At 36.4% G+C, this 14,910-nt stretch overlaps 2 protein-coding genes across 2 annotated transcripts; one reads left to right on the top strand and one right to left on the bottom strand.

Moving 5' to 3' along the window:
• Positions 1-4,491: 4,491 nt before the first annotated feature.
• On the top strand, positions 4,492-8,707 carry LOC104822121 (cytosolic isocitrate dehydrogenase [NADP]). Its single transcript, XM_010553242.1, has 15 exons — positions 4,492-4,708; positions 5,223-5,266; positions 5,383-5,492; positions 5,805-5,842; positions 5,956-6,033; positions 6,115-6,168; positions 6,251-6,352; positions 6,482-6,567; positions 6,664-6,767; positions 6,890-6,958; positions 7,096-7,211; positions 7,367-7,401; positions 7,519-7,661; positions 7,760-7,882; positions 8,382-8,707. Exons 1-15 carry the CDS (start codon positions 4,660-4,662, stop codon positions 8,467-8,469), a joined length of 1,239 nt encoding a protein of 412 aa, XP_010551544.1. The 5' UTR covers positions 4,492-4,659; the 3' UTR covers positions 8,470-8,707.
• A 296-nt stretch (positions 8,708-9,003) lies between these two features.
• On the bottom strand, positions 9,004-14,154 carry LOC104822112 (uncharacterized aarF domain-containing protein kinase 1). Its single transcript, XM_010553230.2, has 16 exons — positions 13,904-14,154; positions 13,735-13,818; positions 13,139-13,279; positions 12,922-12,992; positions 12,700-12,793; positions 12,303-12,380; positions 11,646-11,712; positions 11,320-11,405; positions 11,180-11,230; positions 10,881-10,928; positions 10,547-10,667; positions 10,244-10,424; positions 9,869-10,006; positions 9,668-9,780; positions 9,275-9,349; positions 9,004-9,180 (listed from the first exon to the last, which is right to left on the bottom strand). Exons 1-16 carry the CDS (start codon positions 14,117-14,119, stop codon positions 9,074-9,076), a joined length of 1,671 nt encoding a protein of 556 aa, XP_010551532.1. The 5' UTR covers positions 14,120-14,154; the 3' UTR covers positions 9,004-9,073.
• Between the last annotated feature and the right edge of the window lie 756 nt (positions 14,155-14,910).

Below are 14,910 nucleotides of genomic sequence, written 5' to 3'. Positions count from 1 at the left end.
AACGTGACTAATGTGACCATTATGTGACCATACAATTATTGTGGTCACAAGATCACAACTGGAAAAAAGTATGTGTAAAAGCAGTTTTAGTATAAAAAGGGTATTTTGGATATTTTGTCTATCTCAACGACATCTTTAAATAATATATATATATAATGCCATTATAGTGTGATCTACGAACGTGATCCCATAAATAGCCATTTGGTTCTCCACTTTCGCTTTCAGCGCAATTTCCTCATAAAAATAGCCATTTGGTTATTCATTTTAAAGGAAATTTTCCCATAAAATGCAGCAAAAATATAAAGGACCACAATTGCGGAAATACATGTGCGCCATCTTTTTCTCAAATTACAACTTTGAGAAAATGATTATACCACTTAACAAAAATACATGAAAAATTATCATTTTTTTTTAAATAAATCTATAAAATATTTATATAATTACTATCAGAATTCATGTGTAAATATTCCAACAAAATGGTACCTTATTTGAAATGATTCAATTAAAATTTTTACTAACTTAAGAATAACATTCTGTAACATAGCCGTGGTTAAAAGATCAAATCAAAGTAAAACATTTGCGTTTCGAATAATTAGCCAATTATAAACATAACCTATTTGATTAGTTAATTGGTTAACATTGTGCAGTTTGTAAAAGCACCAACTAAGTAAATCTGCTAAATGCCACCAGTTTTAAAAAAAATGCATATATTTACTTAATTTTTTTATTTTAATATTTTGAAAGTAAAATAAAAACGCACCCACACCACTTAATAGACAAAATATTTTACTATTATAATGATCGCAAGAATATATCTTAATATATAATAAAATACAATAGAATATTCTAGAGATAATATATATGATAAATCATAACAATATTAATGATAATATTTTAGGAATAATGTCTTTCTATTATACTAAGTTGTATTATTTAGAATTAGTATTATATTATAATTATAATGGATTTTATTTTAGTAACGAAAACTAACCAATTGTTTATTAAACCGTGAAATGATATGGAGACAGACACGTGACTAATGAGTAAACGATCTCGTGAAACTGCCAAAAAGCAATAAAGTTTCCATGAGCAGTCTCCTATCTTGTGACCATAGCACTCAAGTTCAAAGTTCAGGGTTTATATATATATATATATATATATATATATATATATATTTATAAAGTTGGTTTATTTAATTTTTATTTTACAAAAATTATATATGTTCATTTTCGATTTTATTAAAAAATATTTTTATTTTTTAAAATCCATTATTTTGAAAAAAATTAGATCACTTTTTATAGACTGATTGGAAACCAATTAATTTAATTTAAAAATTATATTTAATTTTTTTTAATCGAATTCATTTAAACTATAGTTGTATCATATTCAATCCTCTAACATTCCAACTGAACGGCCCATGGGAACTCGGTGATTACTGCCCCGACCCTTGCCTCTAGTTTTGACAAGGGAAAAACCATCATCATCCAAGTGAAAGCTGGCCTGAGGTAGCAGCTTTCGAGGGGACAACCGATGATTGCGGTGGTTCATTGGGTTGTTGAGTTTGGTCAGGTACGCTAGGATTGGGGTTAGGGGGCGACAATAGAGAAGGGGGGATTTATATCAGGCTGAGGTGTTAGGGGTGGGGGTGAAGTGGTGTTAGAGCTGGGTTGCCCTTGCGAGGGAAGTGATCGTGTGTATCCTCAGCCAGCGGAGATCGACCTCTTCTCCGAGAGGGTTTTTCAGGCCTCTTTATTCCGGGATTCTTAGGGCAATGGTGAGAATAATGCCCAACCTCGCTGCAGGTATCGCATCGTGGGGGAAACCAATTCATAATGGACCTTCACATATTGTTCCTCACCATCTAGCTGCTTGATTGCAATGGTGGAAGGAGGAGAAGATTGACCTCAACATAGATTCTTGCCAGAGACAGGTTTTCTTTAGCCGCAGTGGTTCGATCAAGATACATCGGCCTGCCAATAGAGGTGGCTATTCGGTTTAAGCAGTCGTAATTGTAGAGAGTGTGGAAGATTCCTCGTAGAGACCCATGTGGCTTTTTGGGGCAGTGGTATGGGTTCCAACTTAATACAAACATCGGACATGGGCCGACGTACGAGAGCTCTCGGCTTAGGAGCCATGGTGAGAGAATGAAGAGAGAGAGTTTTTGCCCAGCCGGTAGTGGCCGGGGGGGGTTTTCGGGAGTCCGGTCGGACATGGGCCGACGTACGAGAGCTCTCGGCTTAGGAGCCATGGTGAGAGAATGAAGAGAGAGAGTTTTTGCCCAGCCGGTAGTGGCCGGCGGGGGTTTTCGGGAGTCCGGCCGATGGCGACCGGTCAGGGGCGGAGTTGTGCTAGGGTTTGGCGATTTCGCAATCGCGGTCGCCCTTGGAGAGAGAATTCGTTACAAAAATTGCATCTGAATCCTAAAATTTATGTAAAATAAATTATTATCCAATCAAAACATTAATTTCAGCAGATAGTTAAGTGGACTCACATGCAAACTGCTAACTATATAACTTGAAATAAAGATCTGGATGAAGTTTTTTTTTTCTAAATAAAATGATGCTTTATTAGGTATCACGTTATAAGAACCTTTCACGAATAATGGATTATTTTATATATTAAAATAAAAAGAAAACAATGTCTTTAATTTCGAAATCGAACCCAAAGACAAAAACCATATGGGCCTTTGTGATCATAGGCCGACACAGAGCCAAGATTCAGATAATGCCCTTATTAACGATCCATAATGTAAAACCCAACAATAACACAAAACGGTACATATATATACACACATACGTACATGTATGATTCACTTACGTACAGAAGCCAAAGATTCTCGAGGATTTGATATCCAAATGCTCAGTTCCAAAGAAGTTGGAAGACAGGTTTTAACAAAAAGAAGCAAAGTCCAGTTCCTAATCCTATGCTCCCATCATCCAATAGTTCTCTCTCCGCTGCTCCCATAAATATTTCTTTCTATATCTTTGGTATTAGGCCTTCATTTTTTAGGTTATGCATTTGATTAATTTAGAAACATATTTATTCCATCTTAGTTCGTTCTGAATTTTATTGGTTTTGGTTTGGTTTAATTTTTCTTAAAATTTTAATACAATTTTGGTTTTTTTAAGAATATATGATCAATTAGTTTTCAAATCGTGGTTTTATATATGGAAATACAAAATCTAAAAACAAAATATTACTTTTGAAATTGAGTGGAAAAGACTAGGGTGGGCACGGATCGGATATCCGTAATTTTTGAGATATCCGTATCCGTATCCGATCCGCACAAATACTCGATTTTATTATCCGTATTCGATCTGTAATTCAGATATCTGTAAATATCGTGGATATTTGAAATATCCGTATCCGACATAAAAAATTATAAAAATTTAATTCAAATTTAAATAAATTATACAAAATATTTAATTTAAATATTATTCATAATTTAAATATTTTAAATCAATTCAAATACAAATATAATCATAATCTATCATATACAAATATATTGAAAGTTCAAAATTCAAAAAATTAAACATAATAAATATTAATATTCAAAAGATTAAACATTTTAAATCTCAATATATGTCAAATATTTTTTAAATATCCCTACAAAACATGTAAATATAAAGCATTTTATATCTCTGTAACAAATTATTTTTATATTTAATAATATTATTAATTAGTACAGATCGAATCGAATATATCATATAATTCGAATTTGATATCCGTATCTGACAAATATTTCAAAATAAATATCTGTATCCGATCTGCAAATTTCGGATATCCAAATTTTCGATTCGGATACGGATCGATTCGATTTTTTTGGATATTATGTCCAGCCCTATAAAAGACAAAGATATGCTGAGTTGGTTGGTGTGCGCCATTTCTTGCGGGGGGAATTCGGTTTGAGAATTAGACCGATCTACGTGGACCATCGGAGTTTCCAAAGTGAGCGTGACGTGTTGACTTTTACCAATCTCCCAAAAAACGTTTTTTTTTCTGTTTGAAGCAAAGCTCTGTTTTTTTTATATACAAAAGTAACAAAACTACATTATTCATTTTTACAGTAAAATTAGTTATAAGAAGTTATGTAATTTTAATTAGCAATAACTTATCAAAATCTTATTAAATTAGAATTAAAATTAATCTATATAGTTCTATATGTCACGAGATATTACAATATTGATGTATTTACTCAATCTTAAATTATAAAACTTAAGTGGCGAGCTTTATGTTAGTATGTAGGGTAAAAAATGCTTAAATAAATACATTTAAATTAAATAAATTCTGAATTTTTTTATGTTGATTTTATTAATGTATAATTATGCTAAAATGATTTTTTATCAATGAAAAAAAAAGAGAGAGAGTCGCCAATAAATTCCACCAGGGAATAATGTAGAGCAAATAATGGAAATAAATAAGAATATAGGGGTCAAAATGAAGATTTTAAAAAGTTTCAAATATCACAAGTCAATCCCGTCTGCTGCTGCTTTTCACCTACTGCTAAGCGATTTGTTCTTTTTTAGCTTCTCTGCATTCACGAGAATCTCTCTCTCTCCGCCGGAAATTCTTCTCGCGCTTCGATCGCTGGCGGTTGGGGAAGGAATCCGATCCGATCGATTGAATCCGTTCTCGCTCAGAAACCGGAGGGGAAACACTATGGCGTTTGAGAAGATCAAGGTGGCCAATCCCATCGTCGAGATGGACGGTGAGATCTTTCTCTTTCCTCTCTCTGTCTTCGGATTTCTTCGTTTTTGGGCTTTTCAATCCATTGGAGATGATGGTTTTTCGTTTTCTGTCTAGTTTTTAACGTAGTCTCGTCGTCCTTTGAATCTGATTCGATGGGACTTACATTTGGGAATGTGTAATCTGGTTTTTCTTCCATTTCTGGTTCATTTTTGGTGCGCAACATGATGGTTTTTGCGTAGGACTTGGGTTTTTGCGTGTAATCTAGCTCTGGACTGAGATTTTGTTATTGATCATCAGAAATGGTTGAGGATTCAGTAAAATAATTGCTCGATTATGGGTTGACTGATAAGGTTTCTCTGTTTTGACAAATCTATGTTGAGTTCTTCTGGATCGCGGATCTGGAAATGATGCTGCTTTATCAGTGTTGTTAATGCTATGGATGCATGTTTTTGTTCCTTGTAGATATGATTAATAGTAATACCAACTTGGTTTCTTTCTACTCATTTCCGTGCTTCCTTGGATCTATGGCGCAGGTGATGAAATGACTCGTGTTATCTGGAAGTCCATCAAGGATAAGGTAATGATCTGCATACAATTCGATCAATCAGTTTTTGGTGCCTTGTATATTAGTCTCCCATCTGTTCAAGATGGATTCGCCTGTAATTTTTTGTGTATTCTTTAATGGGTTTTCAGCTTATTTTGCCCTTCGTGGAGTTGGACATCAAGTACTTTGACCTGGGTCTTCCTCACCGTGACGCCACAGATGACAAAGTCACTGTTGAAAGTGCTGAAGCCACCCTGAAGTATAAGTTTGATCCTTCTATGGTTTTCCCTCTGATATAATCACGCAACTGTCTGTTTCTACTTTCTTTTAGCATCAGTGCTCTGTCTTTGCTCTCTCTGTTACATTATTTTTTTCATGCTTTGTTAACTGCTGCGTTGGAAGCACTTGAAGCTGCATACATTGGTTGTAACTGAACTAAATCTTATTGCAAATTTTTTTTATTATCTATCTGAGGAAGAGGAGATCAGCTTCTCTAGATGTGTTTGTCCAGAAGTTGTGCTGTACTGTTTGTGTGGGTATTGTATTCATTCAGTTTTGCAATTCGGTTCAGGTACAATGTGGCAATTAAGTGTGCTACTATCACTCCAGGTTTGTCTGGATATATACACCAGCAACTGATTTTTTGGCAATTCCTGTTGCGATGTCTTTGAGTTTGTTATTCTGATTTCTTCCGTACTAAAAAAACTTTCTTTTGCCAACAGATGAAGGTCGTGTCAAGGAATTTGGCTTGAAGCAGATGTGGAAAAGTCCAAATGGGACCATTAGGAACATACTTAACGGTAAGAAGTACGCATTTAAAAATTTAAAGCCTGTCTGATAACCTTCTCTGTTACCTTACATCAAGCCTGCCTTGTTTGCAGGGACCGTATTTAGAGAACCAATCATCTGCAAAAATGTTCCCCGACTCGTTCCAGGTAGTTATAGCCAATGAGGCTAGTAGCATTAAAATTTTATTGCTTGTAGTCAATCTCATCATAAGTTTTCTTTTTTCTCCAGGTTGGACAAAGCCCATTTGCATTGGAAGGCATGCTTTTGGTGATCAATATCGTGCCACTGACACTGTGATCAAGGGACCTGGAAAACTGACGCTCATTTTTGGTAAGCTTACCCCCTTATGGTTTCTTATCTGGTTTGGAGGCTGCCATTTCTTATTTTAATTTTATTTTAATTTTTTCTTTAGTAATTGATTGTGTTGTAAGTAAAATTGTAATACATTCCAATTTTCAGAGGGAAAAGAAGGGAAGACAGAAATGGAAGTATTCAATTTTAGTGGTGAAGGGGGTGTTTCTTTGGCCATGTACAACACCGATGAGGTATTATCTTACTTAATTTTATCTTCCAAATAGAGTCAATTACTTGTTCTTGTGGTGCTCAGCCTCCAAGTAATTTATATAAACTTGTTAATGCAGTCCATCCGTGCTTTTGCCGAGGCATCTATGAACACCGCTTACGAGAAGAAGTGGCCACTTTATCTCAGCACAAAGAACACTATTCTTAAGAAATACGATGGAAGGTATGTTCTTGGTTCATCCATATCGCTGTCAATGTCGAAAGGTCTTGGTTTTGGTTTATGAGTCAGTTTCTCTTCTTGTATTAACATTTGATTTCTATGGTTTCTTTTCCTTCTTGATAAAGGTTCAAGGACATCTTCCAAGAAGTCTATGAAGCCAAGTGGAAATCAAAGTTCGAGGCAGCTGGAATATGGTAGTTGATGTCTGCTTTTTTTTTACCTTGGAATATGATCATACTTCATTATTTACTTTATAACGTGATCGGTGGAAAATCATCATACTTCATTAGTTCATTATTTACTTTATAACGTGAGCGATTAAATTGGATAGGTATGAACACCGTCTCATTGATGATATGGTGGCTTATGCTCTTAAGAGTGAGGGAGGCTATGTGTGGGCATGCAAGAACTATGATGGTGATGTCCAGAGTGATTTCTTGGCCCAAGGTTTGTGTGATTTACCGTACACATATATTTTTTTCAATAAGCGTTTGTGGTATGTATTATAGCTCCTTTGTCTCATGACCAGTTTGATTTGATTAAAAAATTATTGATTTTCGGGGGGTTAGCTAATTGTATCTGTTATGTCCTTATGTCTGTAGGATTCGGATCACTTGGACTAATGACATCTGTGCTGGTAATTCTTACATCTTCAACGATAATGACCATCTTTTCTATGTTTCTTTCCCAGAGTTCTCCTCTCGATGACTCGATCCTGACTAAATGATCATCGACATTATGTATTTTGGCTTAGGTGTGCCCTGATGGCAAGACCATTGAAGCTGAAGCAGCTCATGGTACAGTAACCCGTCACTACAGGGTTCACCAGAAAGGAGGTGAGACCAGCACAAACAGCATTGCATCCATCTTTGCTTGGACCCGTGGACTTGCACACAGGTAAAAACCCTAAAGAGAAAAGAAAAGAAAATCCATGCCCTTTATCTGTGTGTAGCGGATTGATCGATTATGAGTGGAATCCAACTATTTGTGAACAGGGCCAAGCTAGATGAGAACCCGAGACTCTTGGATTTCACCGAGAAACTGGAGGCTGCTTGTGTTGGAGCGGTTGAATCTGGGAAGATGACCAAAGATCTCTCGCTCATCATCCATGGCTCGAAGTGAGTTTAATAATCCTTCTTGCTTTATTGGTTACCATCAGTCTAGGGGCAGGTGTGGTCGGGTATCCGAGATTTTTTGGGTTACCCAACCCCGGATCCAAACATTTCGGGACTCATGAGATACTACCCGTAATAATTTTCTAATATCCGTAGATATCTTAAGGTTCAAATACAAAACTTCAAATGTTTTCATATACTAGGGGTTGGTTTGTCTCTAGTGTCCGGATTTTCGGATTATCCCAACCCGAACTCATAATTTCAAGAGACTTCATTCAAAACCTTGCATTTTTTATATCCCTTCTTTAAAAGCTAGGGTAAAAAGGTCGATTTACTGTTCATTCGGGCAGTCCTGGTAATATCTATCTCACATGCTAATACCCGAATCAGAACCCAATTTTCGGGTTTCCCTAATAAAAAACCTCATCTCATCTCATGTAATGCAAAGATTAAAGTCTCCGATTTTTTGTACTTACATATGTGGGGGCACTGTGTTTTTCAGGCTGACAAGGGAGCATTACTTTAACACAGAAGAGTTCATTGATGCTGTTGCTGATGAGCTCCAAGCAAGACTTGGCCTCAAAGCTTAGACTCAGTGTGAGATTCTCATTTGGTTCACTCACACTACTCCTGAATCTGCGGTTCTCTCTGGTCTGGGAAAAGAATAAAAAGAGAGCAACTTTGCAAGGAAGAAGGGAAACAAAGAGAGAGAGAACCATCCATAGATTGAAATTGTTTCTCAAAGTGATGTTTCCATGACTTTACCATAATTTCATTTTTCAGGACCACTTTATTTACTTCAATTTCCATGTCCATGTCCTTCTTTTAGCTCCTTTACTCTTACCATTTTGGTTTTATGAAAAAAACAATCTGAATTGAATATCACATAATTGTATCAAAATCGAATATAATATAAAATTAAAATAGATATAGTTTCTTTCTCTTGAAAAAAAAAATTGAACTAGGATTTAATTTAAAGGTAACTGGAAAAACAAATTTTTTTTTAAAAGTTTTATTAATAAAAACCGAATTCCAATAGAAAACAAACAGTCTCATGAAAATTGAAATATAAAAATCGGATGAGTATATTTTCTTAAACCAAAATAATTGAATCCACACCGAAATGCCAAACATAGTAATATATGCATATCCTATATCCAAATCCATGGATACACAGAATAATAGATGAGCTTTTCATGACATGCCTGTAACTCTCGAGACTCTAATACTCTTTATTCTTTCCCACAATCTGTGAACATAATGCTTCAGCCTATTGATCCCTTGAAACAGATCCATCAACTCTGAAACCCAGAAAATGAAATCGAATTTGTGAAGCTTTAAACCTCAGTTCCACATAAACATGAGCAACCATTCGACGAAACGGAAGTCCCTTACCAAGAATAAGACGGAACCGGAGGTAGCCCATGTACGTTATCGACCTCGATAACATCGACGATGTTGCAGCCAATTCTGGATTGTTGACCACAGTTAGTACGAAAAAACATGTCTGCCATATAACGAGTAGTAAGAAATCGGATTCACAACCGCTACAGGCAGAGAAGTTCGATCTATTCTCACGAACCTTGATTACTGTGTCATGTTCTCGTGCCTATAAATAGCAGGGAGGCTCCTCATGTTTTTGTTGTGTTTTCCACATAGGGAAACACTTAATTTTCTTAGATCGACTAGTACTATGAAGGACGAGATGCGGTTTGGAAATACCCTTATTTGACAGCAAACCGGATCCTTATAATTCAAGAAAACTTTTGTATTTTCAATTCTGGTTACCTGTTTGAGATGCCGGCCTTCGAGCAAGCCCATATAAAGCATATTTGGCGTATGCAAATAACCTCACCCGATGCGGAGCACCCAACTTGGAGGTGATTGAACGTATGAGGCCGCTGTGAAAAGCGAAAAAAATCAAGTTCAATGTCTTAGGGAGACGAAATTTTCCAAGATTCATCAAAAATGATGATTGATGGTTCGTACTCTGTTCGTAGTACAGCGAGAAAATCAGGCGGAAGAGACTCCATGAATGATGTTATATCTTCCATTGTCAGAAGTTTCAGCTCCTGTTTCAGTTGCTGCCTCTCTTGGATAGACATTCCCTTTCCTAGAGCCGATTTGCTACCACCCGAAAGAGGGGGAAAACGAGGAAAAAGCATGCATAAGCCATCAATATACAGATACTGGCAACTCAGATGCACTGATAGAAGGGTAAAAATCTGTCGCTAAAGTAGGAATGTCAGATCTAATTTTGTCAACTTCAGCTTCAGGACATTCTATTCTTGGAGTCAGAAATAGTGTGAATGATAACATAACTATAACTACGAGTTTACCACGGAACAGAGCCGGAAACAATACCTGTTGCTAGTTCTTCCAGTGAAAATGACAGGAAAGAATTTCGCATATTTGCCGACCCCAAAGTGTTCACCTACTTCTTGTACTTTGTTCGAGTCCAGGAGAATCAGAGCCTTCCACAACTGGCAATAATCCCATCTAAATCCTTCATCCAATGTCTTGCAGTTCCCGTGGTCCAGCAGAACTGTCCATTAAACCATTACATCGAGAAATATCAAATAAATATCTGGCTATTCATATCGTTTTGCTCACTGTTATCTAAAATTAGTAGAAGGCCAACTCCGGAATCATGCTCGGGGACAATACCTAAAGAGAAGCCATTTTTGCCTCGCGGAGAAACTAGTATGTTGCCAGGATGTGGATCTCCATGTATGAATCCGTGGACGAATATCATTTCAGCAAAGACTTCAACCAATGCATTAGCAACCTACCAAAATACACGAAAACTTTACTACTAGTATTGCTTTCAGAAAAAAATATCCTTTTGAAGTGGTCTGCAGGATTTACAGTGTCCACCAAAACGTTGTTGAGGCAAGTGGATCTCTTAACTAACAATACTCCGATTTCATAACTAGAATAGAAATTGCCAAAGATTAAATTCATATAAGAAGTAATCACCAAAGAAACAGAGGCTACCAACCTTAACTGGACTTATATTACTAATCTTCAGAGATTTCACATCATCAACCTGAAACCTAAGGTAACTCCATTTGGTAGAATGTTATAAAAAAAATTATAATATTGATAAACAACACATGCAGGAGAGAAAAGCATACGCAAAACATACTTATAAGAATGCAAAGTCAATTCGCATTGGCAACCCAAAAAAATGGAATCTATAAGCACTAGGGGTGAAGAAAATGTTCAAGATCTCATTTTCTCCTATCGCAAATTTTTGGAAATTTACATTATTTGGTTTAGGAAGTTCAAGATCATCACCTTGAGACCTTCGCAAAACTGCATAGTTAGGACTCGATTGGTGGTTAATTCCTGGACAAATATGAACATGCATTGAAATATATCAACATATATAATGAAAATTAAGTGATCAATTTTACATTAACAAAAACGTTTCTTACCCAAAATACCCTGGGAACAATAACCATTTTGTTATTTTTAAAGTTTTTTGCTGTTCTCTCTGAATTTTTGGCCTCTTGTATGAAATCTGCAGAGGGAAAGTTTAAAACAGAAACGGATCATTATTATCCATTCCAGTTAATGCTAACTATAAATAACCATAAGCTTGAAGAAAAAATGAAATGAGTGGACTATACCACGTATTCATACAGATCTAAGCAATGTTCATAGTTACTCCAACAATTCAACATTATGTTATATGGAAAAAGCAAATCAGAGACACAGGCGCTCAATATAATACTTGGGTCCAAAGAGCAATATTACTAACCAAGTTCCTGAGAAATTGCCTTTACAAATTCTGTGACCAGCCAGTCAAACCTGTAGTCTGGGAATAACTGTTGAGAGAGAGAGATAGAAAAGGAAAGACTATAACTAAAAGAACGTGAATTATGACATGATACAGTGGGCTATATCAAGAACTCCAAATACAAATGATTGTATCACTAATCTCCATGGTAACCACCAGACACAATAGCCCAGTTTCTATTAAGAATCACCGCAAAGATAATGAACTTTGCAGGATATCTCCTGAAAGTACAGGCTACAATGTCCTAGAAACTATTTAACCATTCACCACAGACACCTAGTTTCAAGCTTTAGATGTCATTACTCATTAGTAGTTGGGTTCTCAAGGTATTCCAAGAAAAGTGTAAACTGCACTAACATAGAAATTACAAATTATACCAACAGGTTCCAATAAATACATGTATCTAACATGCAACAACCCCTAAACTCCCGAATCAAAATCACAAGCCTCAGGTCCACCTAACATCATACTTCCCAAATTCACTTGTTACCACTCTGTATCCATGCCGTCATATATCTCTTCACTTTCTCGCATCTGTCATATATCTCTTTTATCTCTTTTGCTACAGTAAGTACTAGAAGAAAAGAGGAATATACAGAGGCATTGAGGAATGTGAACCTTTGCAACTGATTTCGAAAGAAATGACATGATTGTTGTGTCTAACCTCATCTTCTGCTCCAATCCAGGGTACTGTACCTATTTTAGCCAAAGAAACCCACAAATAGGAAAGCATGGTTAATGTACATTCTCAACAAGGATCAAATTGTGCTTCATGTGCCTTTCACAAAACTAAAGGGAGGACTACAAGATTGGTTATTGGAACAGACATGAAAAGCTCCAACATAAAAACGAAAACAATCCAATATGACATAGAGGACCACAAAAAGAGCAAGTATTTAGAAACCGATTTTCCTACGTGGATAGGCAAAAGTAGTTTTTCCAAAAAATGACAAGAAAAGAAAATTCATTAGCAGTAATGCTAATCAACTTGCAAACTGTATAAGAACTAAGCAACCTTTACTGCTACTTCCTGATGATCCTTCAACACTGCATGATGTACTTGAGCAATAGACGCTGCAGCAATTGGTTCTTCATCAAAAGATAAAAATCTGGAATTTTAAAAATAAATTATGTTAAACCATATGCAAAAAACAAAGTCTGGAAAGAAAACCACATAACATTGCTTCAACTCCTATACCAGTGTAATTGAGGTTTAAAAAAATTCCAGAGAACTTACATTTCTGAAGGACTAAGACCCAGATTTCCAATAAGAACTTCTTTTATGGGTTGGAAATGACAAGGAACTGCCTTCAGTATTATTGACCGTGTAAACAAATCAGAAACAGAATCAACTGTGAGAATCCTTTCTTTGCACAGAAAAAAGTCATAGAGCTGTGGAAAGAAAAATTTTCTCAAGAAAAGTACTTGATAAAAGGCATATTAATCAAACAGACCTGGTCCTGTAATGAAGAAAGGGTTAGAGTGTACTCTTTTGGGACCTGCTTCATGGCAGCCACAAATTGACCAGCTTTTATATAGAAGCCCTTGTTAATTTCACAAAGTTTGAGAATTCGTTTGGCAGACCTCAAATGAACCTAGTTTACAAAACAACTAACATTTAGGATACAAAGGCTTTTCTTTTTGTATAAAAATACAAAGGAAGTACAATGTATTCGAACCGCTATAATGTGCCAATTCAACTGTGATAAATTAAACAGGAAACTCCTCTAGAAGAATTTTGCAAAACCAGCTCCAAAAGATATCTTGATCAGCTAATAATACAAGCTAGATGATTGAATATATTATCTTCCACCGACGAAAGGCTCATCATATATCAAATCACAAAAAATGGCTTTCCCCGCTTTATGAGAAAACTTCACCTTCGGCGGATATAATATAATCTCATGTTCGTTCATACCTACAACTAGCCCATGAAACCACCTTGAAAACAAATGGAACGTTGAGGATTACTAAAGAAACCATCGTTTTCCTAAATAATAGCTTTATGCAACAATACAGAAACCATTTCAGACGCTGATGAATTACGAACCTCAGTTAATCTGTGAAGATACTCCTCGGATTCCACTGGCAATCTACGCAAACTATACTTGTAATCCGCCACGGTGAAAGCGATCTGCAACCAGAACAAGTGAAACCTTGAATGAGAAATTTGAACCAACCCAATTACAAAGAAACAATATAACAAACAAGCAACGAACGGCGTATATAGCGCGAGAAGAGCGGACGACGCCTTCGATGACCGCCGCGATTTTCTCGGGAAAATGCCGCGCGGGAGAAGGAGAATCCCGAGAAAACGAAGCGGCGCCACCGAAGGCGGTAGAAGCGGCAGAGGTCAAAGCTACACCAGCGGCGGTGAGGATGAGAACCCCCGTCTTCGTTCTCGCGGGAAATTTGAAATTCCGGCGGAGTCCCATTTCTGCTTATTCTTCACTTCGCGTGCCAATGGAAACAGCGAAGACGATGCTATGAACTTCTAACGGGTCGGGCCGTTAAAAGTTGGGCCCCGGTTGGAGCGGGTCGGACCGGGTAGATGCCACGTCAGCAAAACAATAATTTTTGCACTTAAAATGTTAAAAAAAGCTACCTGCGCCTTCTTTTCTCCTAATATTAAAATCAGGCGCTCTCATAATACGCGCAGGAGATGCGCGTGGGATTTGCACGCTCATACTCTTCCGGATTTAGATTTAGGGTTTCTCCTGCGGTTCATTGATAGGCCTAATTTGAGGCAAAATGTATTGCTTGAACTAGGGCTGGGCGTTTCGGTTCAATTCTTTAAAACCGGACTGAACCGAACCGTTAAAACGATATTTTTTCTGACCCGAAACTGCTGTTATTTCTCGAACGGTACCATTTTAAGAGAACCAAATTTTTCCGGAACCGAACCGAACTGAACTTTAAAAATTCCGAAAAACTGAATATTTTTAAAAGAAATCTATCATTTTTTTAATAAAATCCGAAACCGAACCGAACCGATACCGAAATCGAACCGAATACAATAAAAAGTTCGATTGGTATCTATTTTTGTAAAACCGAAAGAACCGAACCGATCAATTCCATCCCGAACCCGAACCGTTTTCCGAAACCATCCCTATCTTGAACTACTTAAATTGTAAGCAATAAAAAAATCAAAAGGAAAACGAAAGAAAAAATATAAAAAAATCGATTTTTTTAGTATTTGAATTAATAAAAACTAAAACCAGACCAT

The sequence above is a fragment of the Tarenaya hassleriana genome, unplaced genomic scaffold (genome assembly GCF_000463585.1).
Source record: "Tarenaya hassleriana unplaced genomic scaffold, ASM46358v1 Cleome1, whole genome shotgun sequence".
NCBI lineage: Eukaryota > Viridiplantae > Streptophyta > Magnoliopsida > Brassicales > Cleomaceae > Tarenaya > Tarenaya hassleriana.
The sequence above is the reverse complement of the archived record's forward strand: the minus strand, read 5'-3'. Positions and strand labels throughout refer to the sequence as shown.

Coding starts and splice junctions, on each gene's coding strand:
- LOC104822121 (XM_010553242.1), top strand. CDS start 4,660: ATGGCGTTTGAGAAGATCAAGGTGGCCAATCCCATCGTCGAGATGGAC. Junction 5,493..5,804: donor AGTGCTGAAGCCACCCTGAA/GTATAAGTTTGA, acceptor AATTCGGTTCAG/GTACAATGTGGCAATTAAGT. Junction 7,883..8,381: donor CTCATCATCCATGGCTCGAA/GTGAGTTTAATA, acceptor TGTGTTTTTCAG/GCTGACAAGGGAGCATTACT.
- LOC104822112 (XM_010553230.2), bottom strand. CDS start 14,119: ATGGGACTCCGCCGGAATTTCAAATTTCCCGCGAGAACGAAGACGGGG. Junction 12,794..12,921: donor GGTCTTAGTCCTTCAGAAAT/GTAAGTTCTCTG, acceptor TTAAAATTCCAG/ATTTTTATCTTTTGATGAAG. Junction 11,406..11,645: donor GGCAATTTCTCAGGAACTTG/GTTAGTAATATT, acceptor TTCCCTCTGCAG/ATTTCATACAAGAGGCCAAA.